This window comes from Coturnix japonica, chromosome 20, assembly GCF_001577835.2.
Source record: "Coturnix japonica isolate 7356 chromosome 20, Coturnix japonica 2.1, whole genome shotgun sequence".
Lineage (NCBI taxonomy): Eukaryota > Metazoa > Chordata > Aves > Galliformes > Phasianidae > Coturnix > Coturnix japonica.
This window is the reverse complement of record NC_029535.1, coordinates 7,373,165-7,388,393: the sequence shown is the minus strand read 5'-3', so window position 1 is coordinate 7,388,393 and position 15,229 is coordinate 7,373,165. Positions and strand designations below refer to the sequence as shown.

The following is a 15,229-nucleotide window of genomic DNA, read 5'->3' as shown; positions in this document are numbered from 1 at the left end:
ATTGGCTTCCCTGCAGCTCTTCATGTTTTCTTTCTTCGTGGTGTGCCACTGAGAGGCATCCACCTGCTCTTCTGCTGCAGGGAGCATTAAATATCTTCATTCTCTAGGTGAAAGATTAGTTGTTCTCAATGTGGGCATTTTCCAGCTAACAGATTAAGCCTCTCCTACTGGGCACAAAGCATCGGGATGTTGTCTTTTGAGATTTAATGAACAGTTTGATGTTTGCTGTGCACTTGGGCTCCTCTCCTCCTGCAAGGAAGTGCAGCTATGAGGGATGGACAAGAAGGGGGGATGCTGCCCTCCTGCCAGCCCTCCTGATGGAAGGTAGAGCAACATCCACACCCAAAGGCTTGTATAGCCACTGGGAACTGTTGCAGCCACTGGTTTATCCAGAAGCCTTCATGCTTTGAAAAATAATTTCCTCTCCCTCCTTTTGGCCAGCACAGTGATTTGCTGCCCGATGGCTTAGACAGTGAAAGAGTGGAATATTTTGGAAAGAGTGAAAAATATAATAAACAGGGAACATGTCTACTTCCCTCAAATCCTGCTTAGCCTGATTTAAGGTTTTATTATGGAGGCATAAATGTTGACAGTAAAATTATTGTTCTGTGCTGGGAGTGGTAAAGCAGATTTTTAGACACAGAGAGAAGGGAGCTGACTGCTCTCATAAATAAGTCAATGTGTTACTCCTGCTAGACTGGAAGTGGAATGACAGCTCTTTCACATACTGATGCTCTATTTCTCTGCGACCTGCACTAAATTGAAGCGTGCTAAAAATATCCCGCAACCATCCCCTGCAAAGCACATGCTTCAAGGCTGGGGATACACCTGGAACAGAGCAGGTTTGGGACAGTCAACTTGCAGCTCCTTGCCCCCCAAACCCAGCCACTCTCCTCCATTACACCACCACTCCCACTTCATGGGCTCAGCTTGCCACTGAGTTCCAAAGTAGAGCACTATCTGGGGATGAAAGTTTCCTTGTTCCTCAAAATGCCCAGGGCATGTCACCATCCCTCCGGGAGGCCCAAAGGAGGAAGCCAGCCAGGTGTCACCCACACTTTTTCTCCCCTTTGTCTTCAGTTTAATGCAAGAGATGCATAAGGAAAGAGAAAGCATGAGCATGACGTGGTGATTCATGCTTACCTTCACCCATGCAGTGAACAAGTTACCAATCAGCTTTATCCTTATCTCCTTATTTAAAATGCAAATTGACATAGAATGATGGATTCATTAAGGTTGTAAAAGAGCTCTGAGATCCCCAAGTCCAACCGCATCCCACCCCACCATGCCCACTGCCTGCATCCCTCGGTGCCTCATCAGTTCCTGAGCCACTCCAGGGATGGTGACCCCACCACTTCCTGGGCAGCTGTGCCAGTTCCTGACCACTAATGCTTTAAGTAAATGAAAACAGAAAAGTTAGAGGGCAATGATATTGTTGTGGCAGCATGAGCTTCCTGAGCCACATGTAATTACTTGGGTGGATGAGGCTCTAAAGGAAGAGCTGAGCAGCAGTTTCCAGGGCACTTTATGCACCGCTCTGTGTCTCTTCTCACTTACAGTGATATAAGCCAGGAACAACTTCTTTGGGAAATGACTTTCCTAGCAGTGCAGCAAGGAGAGCCCTCTGGGCAGGGACCCACACTCCTGCCTTCCTGCTACATCACCTGCCTTGCATGAAAATAGGGGGGGGAATATAACGCTGTCTGTTAGCCCTGATGCTGACTTGCACCTGAAATCACTGCAGGGCACAGAGTGGTGTGCTGCAGGGCTCAGCTCCTTGCAGTTGCTTTCCCTAGGGCTGCTCCAGCTGCACGCACAGGTTCTGGGGAGGCACAGCCTGGGCTGTATGGCGCACAGAGGCTCTGGAGATGCAGCACTCTGCCAACACAAAATGTGTCACTGTGAAGGGCTTGGTTACAGTGCTGCTCCTTCAATCACTGCAAAAAAGCACAAACGTTCTGCTCTGAAAAAGGAAATTCACTGACTTCTTCTTGAGCCAAAAATAAGGGAAAAGGCTGTGCGATTCGTTTATTTGAATAATAAGCATTTCAAAGTTATCTAAACAGCACTAAAACCAGGGAAATCTCTGTTTATTTTATCAGTCTGTCTTTGCCACAGGATTGATGCTGGTGCTCCAGGCAAACTTGTCTCCTTCAACTCTGGGCAATTTAAACACAAGACTTTGGCCGGCAGCTGGGAGAGGCTGGGAGGGTTGGGGGAATGGGGTCTGCTTGAACTACACCAGTTCTGCTGAATGCTGTAAGCAGGAGGAGCTGGAAATGTCATCTCCCTGAGGTGTAGCTCCTTGGTTTGTGCCAACAGGTGAAGTGGTGCAACACTGGCTCCATTTGGGGTCAGTGGTGGAAGCAGTGGGCTCATGGAGACACCCAGCTTTGCCTGACCACCACACCAGCCCCACATTGTTGATAAGTGGAGGCAGCCAGGCAGAACAACCTACTCTCCACCTGAGTGCTTTCCTGCTGACCTGAAATGCCCCAGTTGCATTTGGCAGAACAGCACAGCTTCATAAGGGGATGCTGCACCTGCAGAGCAAGGACTGGCAGGTAGAGTCGTGGCTCTGTGTGATGTAGCCAAATATGCTTGCAAAGCCTTCCATTCTGACATCAGGGTGAGTTTCCCTAGAGCATTCTGCAATGGTTGGCCAAAGGCTGGGAATGGAATCAAGGAATCATAGAATCATAGAACTGGTCAAGTTGGAAGGGACCTTTAAAAGTCATCTAGGCTAAGTCCCCTGCACTAAAAAGGGAGATAGATATACAGCATCCCTGCACCTCATGGAGCTCAAATAACTCCTGTGTGACACTCAGTGAGAGACTTTTAGGAGGGAAATAGAGAGGCACACCTTGCTACAGACACCAAGATATGCCCTCACTGCATGGCACAGGGCTGCAGATCAGCCTCCCGGAGAGCAAAGACAATCCGCAGCTGAAAAGCAATTAGTGCCTGGCAAATCTGCAGCTGGGCTTCAATGCTTTATCCACAGTACCCTCAGAGCATGAGGTGAAATCATCTCTCCAGATCGATCCGTATGTCCTTAGAGCAAATTGCCCCCCTGACTGCTCAGGGTTATCCCTGTGCATGGCAAAACAGAGCTGTCCCATCCAGGCACTGCCAGCTGCCCCACAGCAAGGGGGTGGGTGCTGCTGTCCCATCCCATAACACTATGTGACAGCAGGATCAGGCCTCTGCAGCATGGGGGGGCAGCCCCTGTGAGCCCCCAGAGCAATTTTTAGCCAGGCTAATGCTTAAGGGATGGCATTAAACACAGCAATATAGGACATGAGAAAACCTCTGGAGTGTGCCTGGTAATTTTCCCTTTCCCAACCAGAATTGTTTCAGAGTAATGAAGGCAGAAGGCAGTTTCTTCCTGCTGTAACATCCCTGAATGTGAACAATCTTTCCTGAGAAGTCTCCACTGATAAAAGGGGAGGAAGGAAGAAGGGAAGGGGAGCACTCATGGAAAGTGGAAGACCTCCTGCATGGTCTATTTGCGACGCAGCCATCCTCTGGGGAAGATATCTTTCCAGTCCATTCCAGAGGAGCTCAGAGCACACAGGCAGTAATGAGGGGAGACCTTATTTGCTGGAAGAGACGAGACAAGAGCCAACACCCTCAAGAGCCCCTTTGCATTATTTAGCACCATAGAGCCCGCAGCAGCTTCTCTGCAGAGCTGGAGCACAAGCGTGATCCACAGCAGAAAGCAAAGCAGAACAGATCCCTGCCCTGGCAACTCTCAGAGGTTTGGCCACATTTCTCCTCTGTGACACATGAGAATGGGACAAGAATTTGGGAGCAGGAGTAATCTGATTACAAAGGGTGGGAAGGAGACATAAGGACTCAGACAGGAGAGTAGACAAAAACCTATTAATAAAATTCCTAAAGAGCCTACAGCATTACACCTGACAAATTCATCACACAAATACATAAAGGAATAAAACATCTCCAGATAATTGCAGGGCACGAGAACATGTTCAATGTCATCTTAAGCTTGGCGAAAATTAATTTTCCTGACAGCTTGTTTAAAATGGAAGCAGGCTGTGCAATTAAAAGAAATCCAACCCACGCAGACGGCGTGCAGTGCGGTCGATGGAGCTCACCTTTACCTTTCTGGGGGCAGCTGGGGTGGTGAGGCTGCATGGCTGTCCGCTGGGTGAGGGCTGTAAAACCTAACATTCCCCCACTGCAATTCCATGCAATGCCCACCTGCTTTCCTGGCACTGTGGCTTGCATGCCCTGGCCCTATTTTTCTCCTCCTTTCCTGGATGTCAGTGTTTCCCAGAGGTCTTCATGCTCTAGGCCCATTCCTCTGGCTGTTGAGATGAGTGCAGGGTGTCAGGCACTGATTTTGCACAACAGCAGCTTTAAGCTCAGGTTCCTACAGTCAGCTCTCCTTGCGCTTGTCTATAAAGCACCAGGCACAAATCAGCACTGTATTAATCGGAGCAACAGAAAAGCCAGGCTGTTAATCTTCATAATGTGCCTCTCAGTGGGGATTTCACTTGAATGTTGTTTGCATTAAATATGATACCAACTGCTGGATATGCAGTTATAAATAAATTAAAGGCCACAGTTAAGTCAAATACTGTCCCAGTGCTGAGTGCAGACTCTGGTGTGAGCTCTGTTTACAACAAAGAGCACAGATTCAGTGCTGGAAGAAATGGCAGCAGCAAGATCTGCCCTCAGTGCTCTGGAAAACTCATTCTGGGGACTCTTAACCTTCTCATGGGCACTGCAGTGTCAGCCCAGCAGATCAAGGTAGCAGGGCTGAGGGCCAGGGGAGAATATAGGGAGCATAGTGTGATTCAGACCTGGGACACGGAGGTGCTCCCTGCAGAGCTGTGGGGTCAGGGCAGACATTGGCACAGTGCTGTGCCACGTCCTGGTGCCCTCCTGGCCACTGCTGCTAATCCATCCCTAAGCCCCTGAGCAGCTTTCAGAGCATGCAAGCTTATTGCTGACCAACCCGCTACTGAAACACCACCCTCAGACTCTCTGCTTACCCTGTGCTCTGATGGTGAAATTCTGATGGTGAAATTTCCTCATGTGGCCATGAGCAATGCATGCACATCCTTTTGCACAGCGGCACTGTTGGGTCCCAACAACACTCCTGCAGAACTTTGTCCCCTTTCAAGGGATCTTCCACTTCTTCAGGCAGCACCGTGGGTTGGTGACTGCGGTCAAATAACTCTGCAATGGTTTGAACCCTTCCTCCTGCAGTGCTTTCTCACACGAGGATGAGAAAGTGTGACAGTGTCGTGTAAGACCGTAACTGACAGTGATGGAAGGAACAAAGTGTGGGCTGCAGGGAGGGGCATTTCTGTGAGTTTCTCTTTTGAATGGAATGAGTAAATTAAATGTATAAATTGTCCTCTCGAGGATAAAACGCAAGAAGGAATCAATAGAATGATGCAAACAACGAGCTAAACTTTCCTGCTGGCTGTGTGCGTTGCATTTTAATGAGAAGGTTTGGAAAGAAAACACAGAAGAGGAGTGAAAAGCAAATTAATATTAAATTGGTATTGAGCACACTCAGATACTTGTGGGCTCACAAAACCCATTCTATGGGAGAGCAGGGTGCTACAGCCCTACCACCGACTGAGACCACATCCACATGACTCAGCTCTGCAGACCTGCATTGCTTTTGATGGTGTTGCAATGACTGGGACGTGGCATCGCAACAACCCCATTAATCAGCTGCTTGGAGCCCTGATCAAAACCAGGGCTCTGCTGAGCTCAATGTCGCCCTGCGTCAAAGCGCTCTTGGCTGCTGTGAAGCAGTTCTGTGCTGCAGAGATCTGCTTGGAGAAGATGAGTTGGGAGAGCAGACCCTGATCCTCAAGGCTGAAGGAGGAAGGCAGTGAGTTAGTTGCGGGGTGAGAAGCAGAAGCGAGCCCAGCAAGTGAGCATTGCTCAGGGCAAGAAAGGAGCCACTGGCTTGTGGTGGGAAGGGAAACAATATGGTCATCAAGTTACTCCAAGTGACTGCAGTGAAGGCTCACACAGAGTTCCAGTGTCCTCATCTCCTTCCTTTTAAAGCGGTTCCTGCAATAGAAATGCTCCCTGAAGGAGGAACCAATCTCCAGGAGCAAGCTAATAGGTTTGCTTCAGAAGCACAAGTTGGCTCTAACAGCAGCAGCCTTAAATTTATTCTTTATTATCTAGAGGGAGTAGTAGTTGGCAGGAAGTACCAGAGGGTATTTGCAAAGAGAAGGGAACACGTTGCTGAAATCAGATTACATCCCCAGCTCTGTCTAGGCTGCCTGTTCCTCTTCTGTATATTTAGAAATCCGCTTGGCAAAGAGACAACTTTATAAAGGGAGATTTACAGCACAGGGTGCTGTATCTGGGGAGATGTGAGCCTGCAGGCTGGCTGCAAACTGTGGGTGAGGAACATGGGGTGAGGGCGGGCGGATGGTACTGCTGCCCCCAGGGCACTGCCCCAGCCCTGCAGCTGCTCTGACAGCCCCGAACTACTGAGATCCAAAGGGCTTTTCACCATGTGTGGCTTCACAATATAGAGATGCCTTCAGGTTCCATTCGTGAGCACTTGTGATGCTTCTCCTCCCTCCCATTCAGATATGGAAAACTTTGTGAAAAGTTATTTTTAAAAGATTTTAACTAGAAAAGCTCATCGCCTGCCTTCAGCTGACAGTCATCTCCAACCCCTGAGAAATTAAAAGCTTCAAAGCAAGTTATCTTTCTTGCTCAAGCAAGAGTTCGGTTAAAAAGAACTTTGCTCACTGTTACTTTATTTCCTCGCTAGAGATGAGCTGCCATGGAGCCGTGCCCAGCGGCACACAATACACTGATGAATGTTGAAGTGGGAAAGCCACAGGAGGGAGGAAGCAAACAGAGCCTGCACACAACACAGCCGTGTCCAGACCCATCCCACAGCATCCTCTGTCCTGTAAGAGAAGGAGGGACAGCTTTGTGGCAGCCCAGAATGGAGGAGGTCTATGCACACTCAGTGCACTCAGGACTGAGCACAGGATATGAACATCTCTCACTGCTGTTGCCCTCCCATAGAAAAATCAACAGCTGACACTTTGAATGCAGAGAAATACTGGGGATGAACCAGCGGCTCAGCAATTTCTCCCTCCCAGAGAGGTCTAGTACTCCATCACCACCACCTATTTATTCAAAACCAACCCCTGGCACTTATTACTTGAATAACTCATCAGCTCGACTGATTTATTGTCAGCTTATTTTTTTCTTTTTTTCCTAATCCCACACCTGTGATGCCTTGAAATTAGTTTGAAGGAACGGCACCCACAGGAGGCAAAATGTGTGGGCTGATGTTATTAAATTTGCCAAATGCATCACTTGGGGAAGGGCAGGTCTTTGTGAAACCTTCTGCTCTGATGTGTCCTTGCAGAGGGTGACAGGGGCCAGCAGCCAAGGTCACACTAGACGGGAGACCACAGGGTGGTCACATGTATATGAAGGCAGAAAAACCCCTGGTCCCAGTAAGAAGCTCAGAGTTTCTAATCTGCTTTTCTTTGCCACACCAGTGTGAATGATGAGAGGGATGTGGGCAGTGGAGATAAGGGAGTGCAGGCATTGGAAACGCATCCAGCTTCACATGGCGTGAGTGCTCCATGCTGGAGAACAACCAGGCAGCTTGGGAGTGTAATAACAGAGCTTCACCTGCTTTCTGAAATGAAAAGAGGGATGCTAGGACCAGGGCTTGCCATGTTGGCATCTCACAATGCCTGCTTTAGGGCTCAATGGTCACAACACTCAGACCCCATCAGCTCAGGGTCCCACCATACCCTCAATTTCTCTGGACACTTTGCTCAGCTGCTGTTCTCTCCTGACAATGGCACACACCACTTTCACAGCTGAGAAATGGGACGGTGACACCACTGGTGTCCAGAGCCCCCACCCCTGGATGCGGCCATCAGGTGTGTTGGGTAGGACACAGGAGGCACAAATGCCATCTGCACATCTCCAGCAGATACTGCACAGAAGTGATAGAAAAAGCCTTTAAAGGGAAGGAGGGGAAGGAGAGAGAAGACTATTAAATAGCTGTTTTAACTGATCTGGAAGGAGATTAAAGGCAGCTGCATTTTTTCTTTTTCCCTGAGAAGAGGAGCCACTGGAATACCTTCATCTCTTCTGCTCTTACAAGGCGCTGTTAAGAGGAAAACATAAGAGCTGAATTGATTGGCCATGTTTCCTCACTTTTGATTCCCTCCAGCTGACAACTCGAGAAGGGGGTTGGAGAGGGAAAAAATATCAAGTGAATTAAAATCAATTGGGGGGGAAGAAAGAGAAGAAATTATGTAAGAACTGGCAGAACGCAGCAGGCCAAGCAGTTACGTAAAGCAACAAACACAGGAGCTTGCTCAAGTCAGATCCAGCTGTACGATGGAGCATGTGTAAATGGCCTGGGACTGGGTGGGCTGAGTTTGCTGGATTAAAGTCCTATGGACACCTGTGCAGTCTGTGGTATGAGGGACTTTTAAAACCTTGCATCAGACATAGTCCTGCCACAGAGGAGCTGATCTGTGCTGCTGCTGAGTGGGCTTCCCTGGTGGGCAGAGACCCTGTACCTTTATCTATTCATAACAGTTTATCAGCCAGGCTCCAGGGGTAGGATTATCACCATGTAAGTGACTGAAAACAGCCCTCCTAGTAAAAGCAATAGCAGGAATTTGGCTGTGACTTAAGGAAAAGAGACCAGCCTCAGTTCCTCTAGCCAGCATTAGAATGAACGCAGAATTCCTGAACTGAAGCCATTGACTAATCCTGGATACGATATGCCAGCAAATATGGAGAGAATTCAGCCCTTTGGTTTTACTCATTGCTGCTTTTCATGTGCTATGAAGAGACGCTTGCCAGGTTTATTTTCAGGGCCCCATGGACCTGCCAGGCATCTTGCCACATGTCCTCACTGGAAAAGGTGTAAAAGAGTGTTTGCAATACTGTGTGTGGGATGCTGGGCCCCTTGGATAAATGGGGGTTGAATAGGTGAACTTGGAATCATGCTTAGGGCCAGGGAAGCGTTCAGGCCAGCTGTCTTGTGTGAGAGATCTTGCACGCAAGAAAGAGCTCCTCCATCCTCAGCCCCAGTGTCTGCTCCCTCCTTCTTATCCCATCAGATCTGAAGCCTTTCAGCACGTTACTTCAATGCAAGAGAAAATAAAGCAGAGTACCTGTTATTTCATGTGCTGTGTTATTTACTGTACCATGAGCAGACTTCATAAAACAACAGATAATGGACCTGCAGGGTGGGAGAGCTGCAGCCACACAAGAGTGGGGATAAACCACCAGCGTGTATCAGACACCCTACACAGGAATACAAACAGCAAAGGCTTGGAAAGGGGTAACCTGAACCACCCTACTGAGGCTAAAAGGCTGCAGGTGGCCCAGTCAGAGCCCGGGGGACATTCTGGGTTATGCTGCACCATGGCACTAAAGGAAAACAGTATTTGCACTGCCACCCAGACAGTAAAATTTAGGTCCTTTTGGAACAGGATGGACAGTGAATGCTGGTGGATGTGGGGCAGTCACTGAGGGGTCTCCTGTTCTGAGAGCAGAACCACAAGCAGCCAAAAGCACGAGTGCTGACCCGCAGGGGAGCAGAGCCCACATGTCGCTCTGCCTCACAGCTCTTTTATCTGGTGGTACCATAAAGAGCAGCTGTTATAACCTCCTCCAGCTGAAGTGGCATGAAAACATTAATTTACTTGTATGGAAATGGCTTCGAGAGGTGCTTAATTTGTATGAAAAAAAAACAACCCACCATAAAATTGGCTGCAGCATGTGTTAGAGGATGTGTGCCAGTTAAAGTGTTAACTAGACCTAAATGATGTACTATAATGGACTTATTCCTGTGACCAGATCCCAAAACGATGCCAGCATCCAAACCAGACACCCCTAACAGACAGAAGGAACAGGCAAGCTTGGCACTGAGGAGAACAGAATAAACCAGCCTGACTTCAGCAGCTGCAAGGCTGCTGATAAACAAAGCTGGGAAGCAGAGCTGCTGTAAGGAATTAAATGCCAGAGGTCGCACGGAGCTCACGCCGTGATGGCACAAGGAGGGATGCTCAGCACCCCATGGTGCTGATGGGTGACACCCCACAGAGCACACATGTGTTGCTCTGCCTGCTTAGCAGTGTGCTGCACTGAGCAATCTGTAATTACTAGAGGAATGCCAGTAATTACTTCTTAGAGTTGCGCAGATCAAGTGGTACGTGTTAATATGAGCAGAAATTGTGTGTGTGGCGTGTTGTTTGAATGGTTAACTCTTGTTCCCTTTTATAAGGAAACTTAGTTGTGCACACAGTGCAGTTCCCTTTGGGGATGTCCATCAGACCTTAAAGACTCCAAGCAAAGAGTCAGAAACTTTGTCAGAAAGAGCCTTCAATGAGAACGTCCAGTGTTCACTCTGAGGTGGCTCCAACCCAAGGAGGGACATCTTCCTGGGCTCCGCAGTGTGAGCACTGAGCTCTGAGTCTATAAATGGTTACATTTGCTGTGTTTAGGGCCTGGCTTGCAATTACTCACCAAATGAAACCTCTTGGAGAACCGATGGATTCAAAAAAATAAATAAATAAAAAAGAATTTAAAAAATCCCAATTTACTTTAGGCAGCTGGCCAAACAGGAAGAGCGAAATATGTTGAGTGATTTAATACGATAGATTCGCCAGCTCGAGCAAATGTATCATTGCTCTGATTAATTTAAAAGCAGAAAATGAACGAAAGAGATGTAGAGACCTGCTCTGAAGCATCCTCAGCCCTCTGCACAACTCAAGGGCTCTGGATATCTGAACTGTGGGACCTCTGTGCATCACTCTCACGCATTACCATTGCCCTTTCCTTCACAGGTCTTCCATTATTCGTTGGGTTTTTTTAAAACCCCTGCACAGCTTACAACATGAGAATGCTCGATCACACGCTGTGCAATGGTTTCCCTTAATGCACTTCAAACCCGACTTGCAGCTGCTTTGCTTACTCACTCTGCAGCCCTCACTGACCCAGGGCCCTGCTTCAGGTTGGGTGCTGAGGAATGAGCCCCAAGCCATGATATTAGTTCCTATCTTAACAAATCTACATTTGTAGCCAGGTTCCCAAGAAGGAAAAGTATTCTGCTCCCCTGCCTCCCCCACAGCTGCCTCCTTCCTTTTACTTTCAGTACATTCACAAGTGAAATGATGATAAAAAATGTAAGGAAGAGGCCACAGGCAAACTTCATACACAATGCATTAATGTCTGCCTGTCTTTTACTCGGGTAACAGGATAAGGTAGATCCTGAATAACAGCGAGACTGTAAAATATGTTGAGAATTGTTCAATCTCCATAGACATGGCTAGGAAATAATCTATCCTCAGCTCTATCGTGTTAACACAAAGCATGGGTTTAATCCTTAAAGGAAGATAAGTAGAAATAATGCATTCCAGCCACATTGTTCTTAAATCAGACGGCTCACTCCTCCTTAGAGAATAGAGAATTTGGGTTAAGCACACTGGGCTGCCTCTAAGAAAAGCTATAAAGCTACAGGGGAAACAACCTCCATGATCTGAAAGTGAAAGTTAGGTGTGAAGACAAAATTCGGAGGGAATTCAGAGCTTCTACTGGGGCTGGATTTTGGTCACTGGAGCAGTAGCACAGTGGGAAACTCAGAGAGACATCCAGTAACATCTGCAGTCTGTGGGCTTACTCCTGTCTGTATCCTCACCCACTTTTAGAGGGTGAAATCATTGTTTCCATTTAAATTCTTTACCTGCAGGAACATTTAGAAGGCTTTTGGCTCCAGATTAGACCCACCTGAAATTCATGTTTCATATAGAAGTCTGAGAAGCTATCATACGTAAGCCTGGAGGCAAAGGAGCTATGGAGATTGGAGGCTCTTTCTGCCGTTCCTTCCACTTCTCTTACATTTTTCAAGCCTAATGCTCCAGTGAACAAATGCCTCAACCCCTCAGAGTGCTGTGAGTGGTGATGCTGAAATCCTTTCCACTCATGGGAGTGTTAGATTAAGCAGTGCATGGAGACCAGCAAAGCCTTTCTGAAGTCGGGGAGGGGGCCACTAGTTAGACCAGCTATGATTTTCTCCAAACAGCCAAAATAGCAGCTGCCAGCTTTGCAGTTGCTGTTCCTGTTGGCTGCCCAAAACTTTCTGAGATCAGTCTGCTACTTCACAGATGAAATGAGCTGTGGGTCATCCTAAGAAGCTGGGAGGGAGAGTGGAGCAGAAAGATGGGTTTATTTGCCCTGATGCTGCTCATCCCTTTCCAGCCGAAGGGGAGGGGGTGTAAAGAGAGGCTGAGGATCTCTGCATGCAAATCCCTGCGATGTGGGACAGAGAGCCCCGCTATGGGACAGGGCAGGCTGTGTGCGGGCAGCAGGGACAACTGCTTCGGATGGGGGGGGGTTGTTGCCGTATCCCGGGGCCCAGATTATCTCACTGTGGGGTTCACCCCGGTGCTCAGCCTGGCGCTGGGGGGCAGGAGCCGTATGGGGCACAGCAAACACAGCCGACATCCCCCCACCCATCAAACTACAGAGCTCACCTACACTCTGTCCCATTCTGTTCTGTCGGGGCTGCTCCGCTCCCCCCCTTCCCAAAGCCGGCTCCCCAGCCTTATCTCCCCCACCCACTCTGTCCTTCCCTCGACAAAGTTTGGGTTTTTCCAGCTCGGGGAAGGAGGCAGCTGCCCATCCCCGACTGCTCGGGGTCCTCACCTGGATGACTGTCTTCAGCGTAGAGGTGTCCACGATGGTGGTGCAGATGATGGAATCCGGATCCTGATCCTTAGCATAAATCTCCCCCATGGTGAAGATCATGGGGATGGCGAGGAGGAAGGAGGCAATCCAGATGCAGCTGATGAACTTCTTGGTGCGGCTGCGGGACATGATGCTCTTGGCTTTGAAGGGGTGGCAGATGGCCATGTAGCGCTCCACGCTGAGGCTGGCGATGTTAAGCGCTGTGGCATAGGTGCAGGCATCCCGGAGGAAGTAGTAGCCCTTGCAGACAGCTCCCCCGAAAGCCCAGGGGTGATGGACCCAGATGAAGTTGTAGAGTTCGATGGGCATACAGAGGAGGAAGATGAGGAGGTCGGAGAAGGCGAGGCTGGCCAGGTGGTAATGCACGGTGCTCTGCAGGTTCTGCAGCGACTTCTTGCGCACCAGCGTATACGCTGTGATGGAGTTCCCCACGGTGCCCACTAAAAAGAGAGCCAGGTAGATGATGGTCACCATGACTTTGGAGTAGATATCGGTGTTGACGTCCAGATCCTCCTCGTCGGGTCCTTTGGAGAGCAGGTCGGAGCGGTTGGAAGCGTTGGGGTGGAGGTGTTGGGAGCCGCCGGGCACGGCCGGGGCCGTGGCGTTGGGGTGCATCCCGTGGCCGGGCCGCCCCGCCGGGGCTGCAGGTCGGAGCCGCCGCCCGCCCCGACGTACCGCTGCCCCCAGCGAGGAAACTTGGCTCGTTTTAATGCGGCGGGGAGGAGGCGCCTACCGCTGCCGGGCTGCTGTGCGTGTGTGAGTGTGTGACACACAGACAGACACAAGCGCCGGAGCAGCCTCGCCGCTCTGTGTGCAGCCCGCAGCTTTGGAATCTCCTCCCTGCAGCTTCCCGGAGCCCAGATGTGCCCGGGTACGGCAGGAGCTTCCCTGAACACACACACGCACACGCACACACACAGACACACACACACGCACACACACACGCACACCACCGCCCGCCTCGCACAGCCGCGCCGGCACACGCCGCACCGCCGCCCCCCGAACTGCCTTCCCCCGGCCCCGGAGGCGGCCCCTCCTCTCGGATCCCCCTGCCCGAGCCCCGCCGCCAAGCGGCTTCGGCAGCTCCAGCCCGGCGCCCGAACTGGAGCCGATGGGGAGGAGAGGATGGGCTGGGGAGAGGAGGTTGCGGAGCCCCGGGTACTGGGCCCCCCTTCTCCCGTTGGAACCCCACTTCTCCATCCCATGCAAAGTCAGGCACAGAGGCAGAGCTGTAAGGAGAGGGCTGGCAGGGGACTAGGAAAGTGCCCTAGCCCTATTTACCCCCTTCAACTCTATCCCCAAGTCATGAGAGACACCAGCAGTGCACCCTTGGATATTCCCGTGCCCTGTGAGCATCCCACACACTCTGCTACTTCTAGGAGGAATGCATTTAAAATGCATTTAAAACGCATAAAAATATCTACCTCTGCCCTGAGACTTCTCAGCCCTACAACTCAGCAACATCAGCAGCGAGCTGCTTTGCTCTGATCCCCATATGTCACTTTTCCTTTAGCTCCACATCCTCCAGTCTGGGGATGAACCGTCCTCTATGAGCTGTTCTGTTGCAGGGGGTGTGAAGATGCCACGTTGATGCTGTGGGTGATAAAAGGATCCCCTGCAGCAAAGGGCTCCCCGGGATAGGGGTTATTGGTGGTTACTTTCTCAAGCTCGGGGTGCTGAGCTGGATGTTGTCTTGTAAAACCTCAGTGGGCTGTTTACTTGATTGTCTTTATGATAAAGCTCTTTACTATTGCACAGAGATCTAGGAAATCCCATCCAGGGATTTCCCATCCACTGATTTGGCGAAGGCAACCATAACTTGTCTGAATTTATTTGCTGACAGATGTTGTGTTTCCAAACACCGGTGGGCTCTGAGTGCACTGACGCCTTGCACACCACTTATCTGTTTGATGCAAGACATCTAATCCTGCAGTCAATCAAATAATCTCTGCATGCCTACAGTGGACTTTACACAGCCAGCCACCAACAACCAACGTTCCCCCAAATTTCTCTTATATCCAGCAAACAGCGTCACCACAGAAAGCTGACCAAAATCAGATTTATTTAGTCTCATGTAGTCATTTAAATGTTTTCTAGCATTCATCCCACACTGGCTTAAAGAATGACTAATAATTTCTTAGCACCAGTGTTCCTTTTATCTACAGTTTTTTTCTATGAGGTCTCTGTCAGCATATAGGAATTTGTCAGGGTTGGGGTCCCCAGCTGCTCTCACCCCCTGTTCCATGTCCTTGTGCTGCTGTCTGAAGTACAGCTGCAGTGGGGGCTGTGCTCTTTTCTCAGGTTCCCGATGTTCCTACTCCTTAGCCCCCCATTTACAGTAGCTTATGGTCCTGTGATCCAAGCCCAAAGCCATGCTTCTGCACTAAAGCACTCCTCCCTGAGGCAGTGAAAGAGTTCCTTTGGGATTCTTGTCCATAACAAAGAGTTATTGTCCCTAGCCCTGTAACTTCGT

The 15,229-nt window shown here is 49.6% G+C and overlaps 1 protein-coding gene across 1 annotated transcript in view; it reads right to left on the bottom strand.

The window, feature by feature from the left end:
• NTSR1 (neurotensin receptor 1) overlaps positions 1 to 13,713 on the bottom strand; it is a 47,614-nt gene extending 33,901 nt beyond the window's left edge. Inside the window, exon 1 of the mRNA XM_015881684.2 lies at positions 12,715 to 13,713. Coding sequence (XP_015737170.1) covers positions 12,715 to 13,371 — 657 coding nt within the window. The 5' untranslated portion in view covers positions 13,372 to 13,713. The remainder of the gene's footprint in view (positions 1 to 12,714) is intronic.
• Positions 13,714 to 15,229: the final 1,516 nt, after the last annotated feature.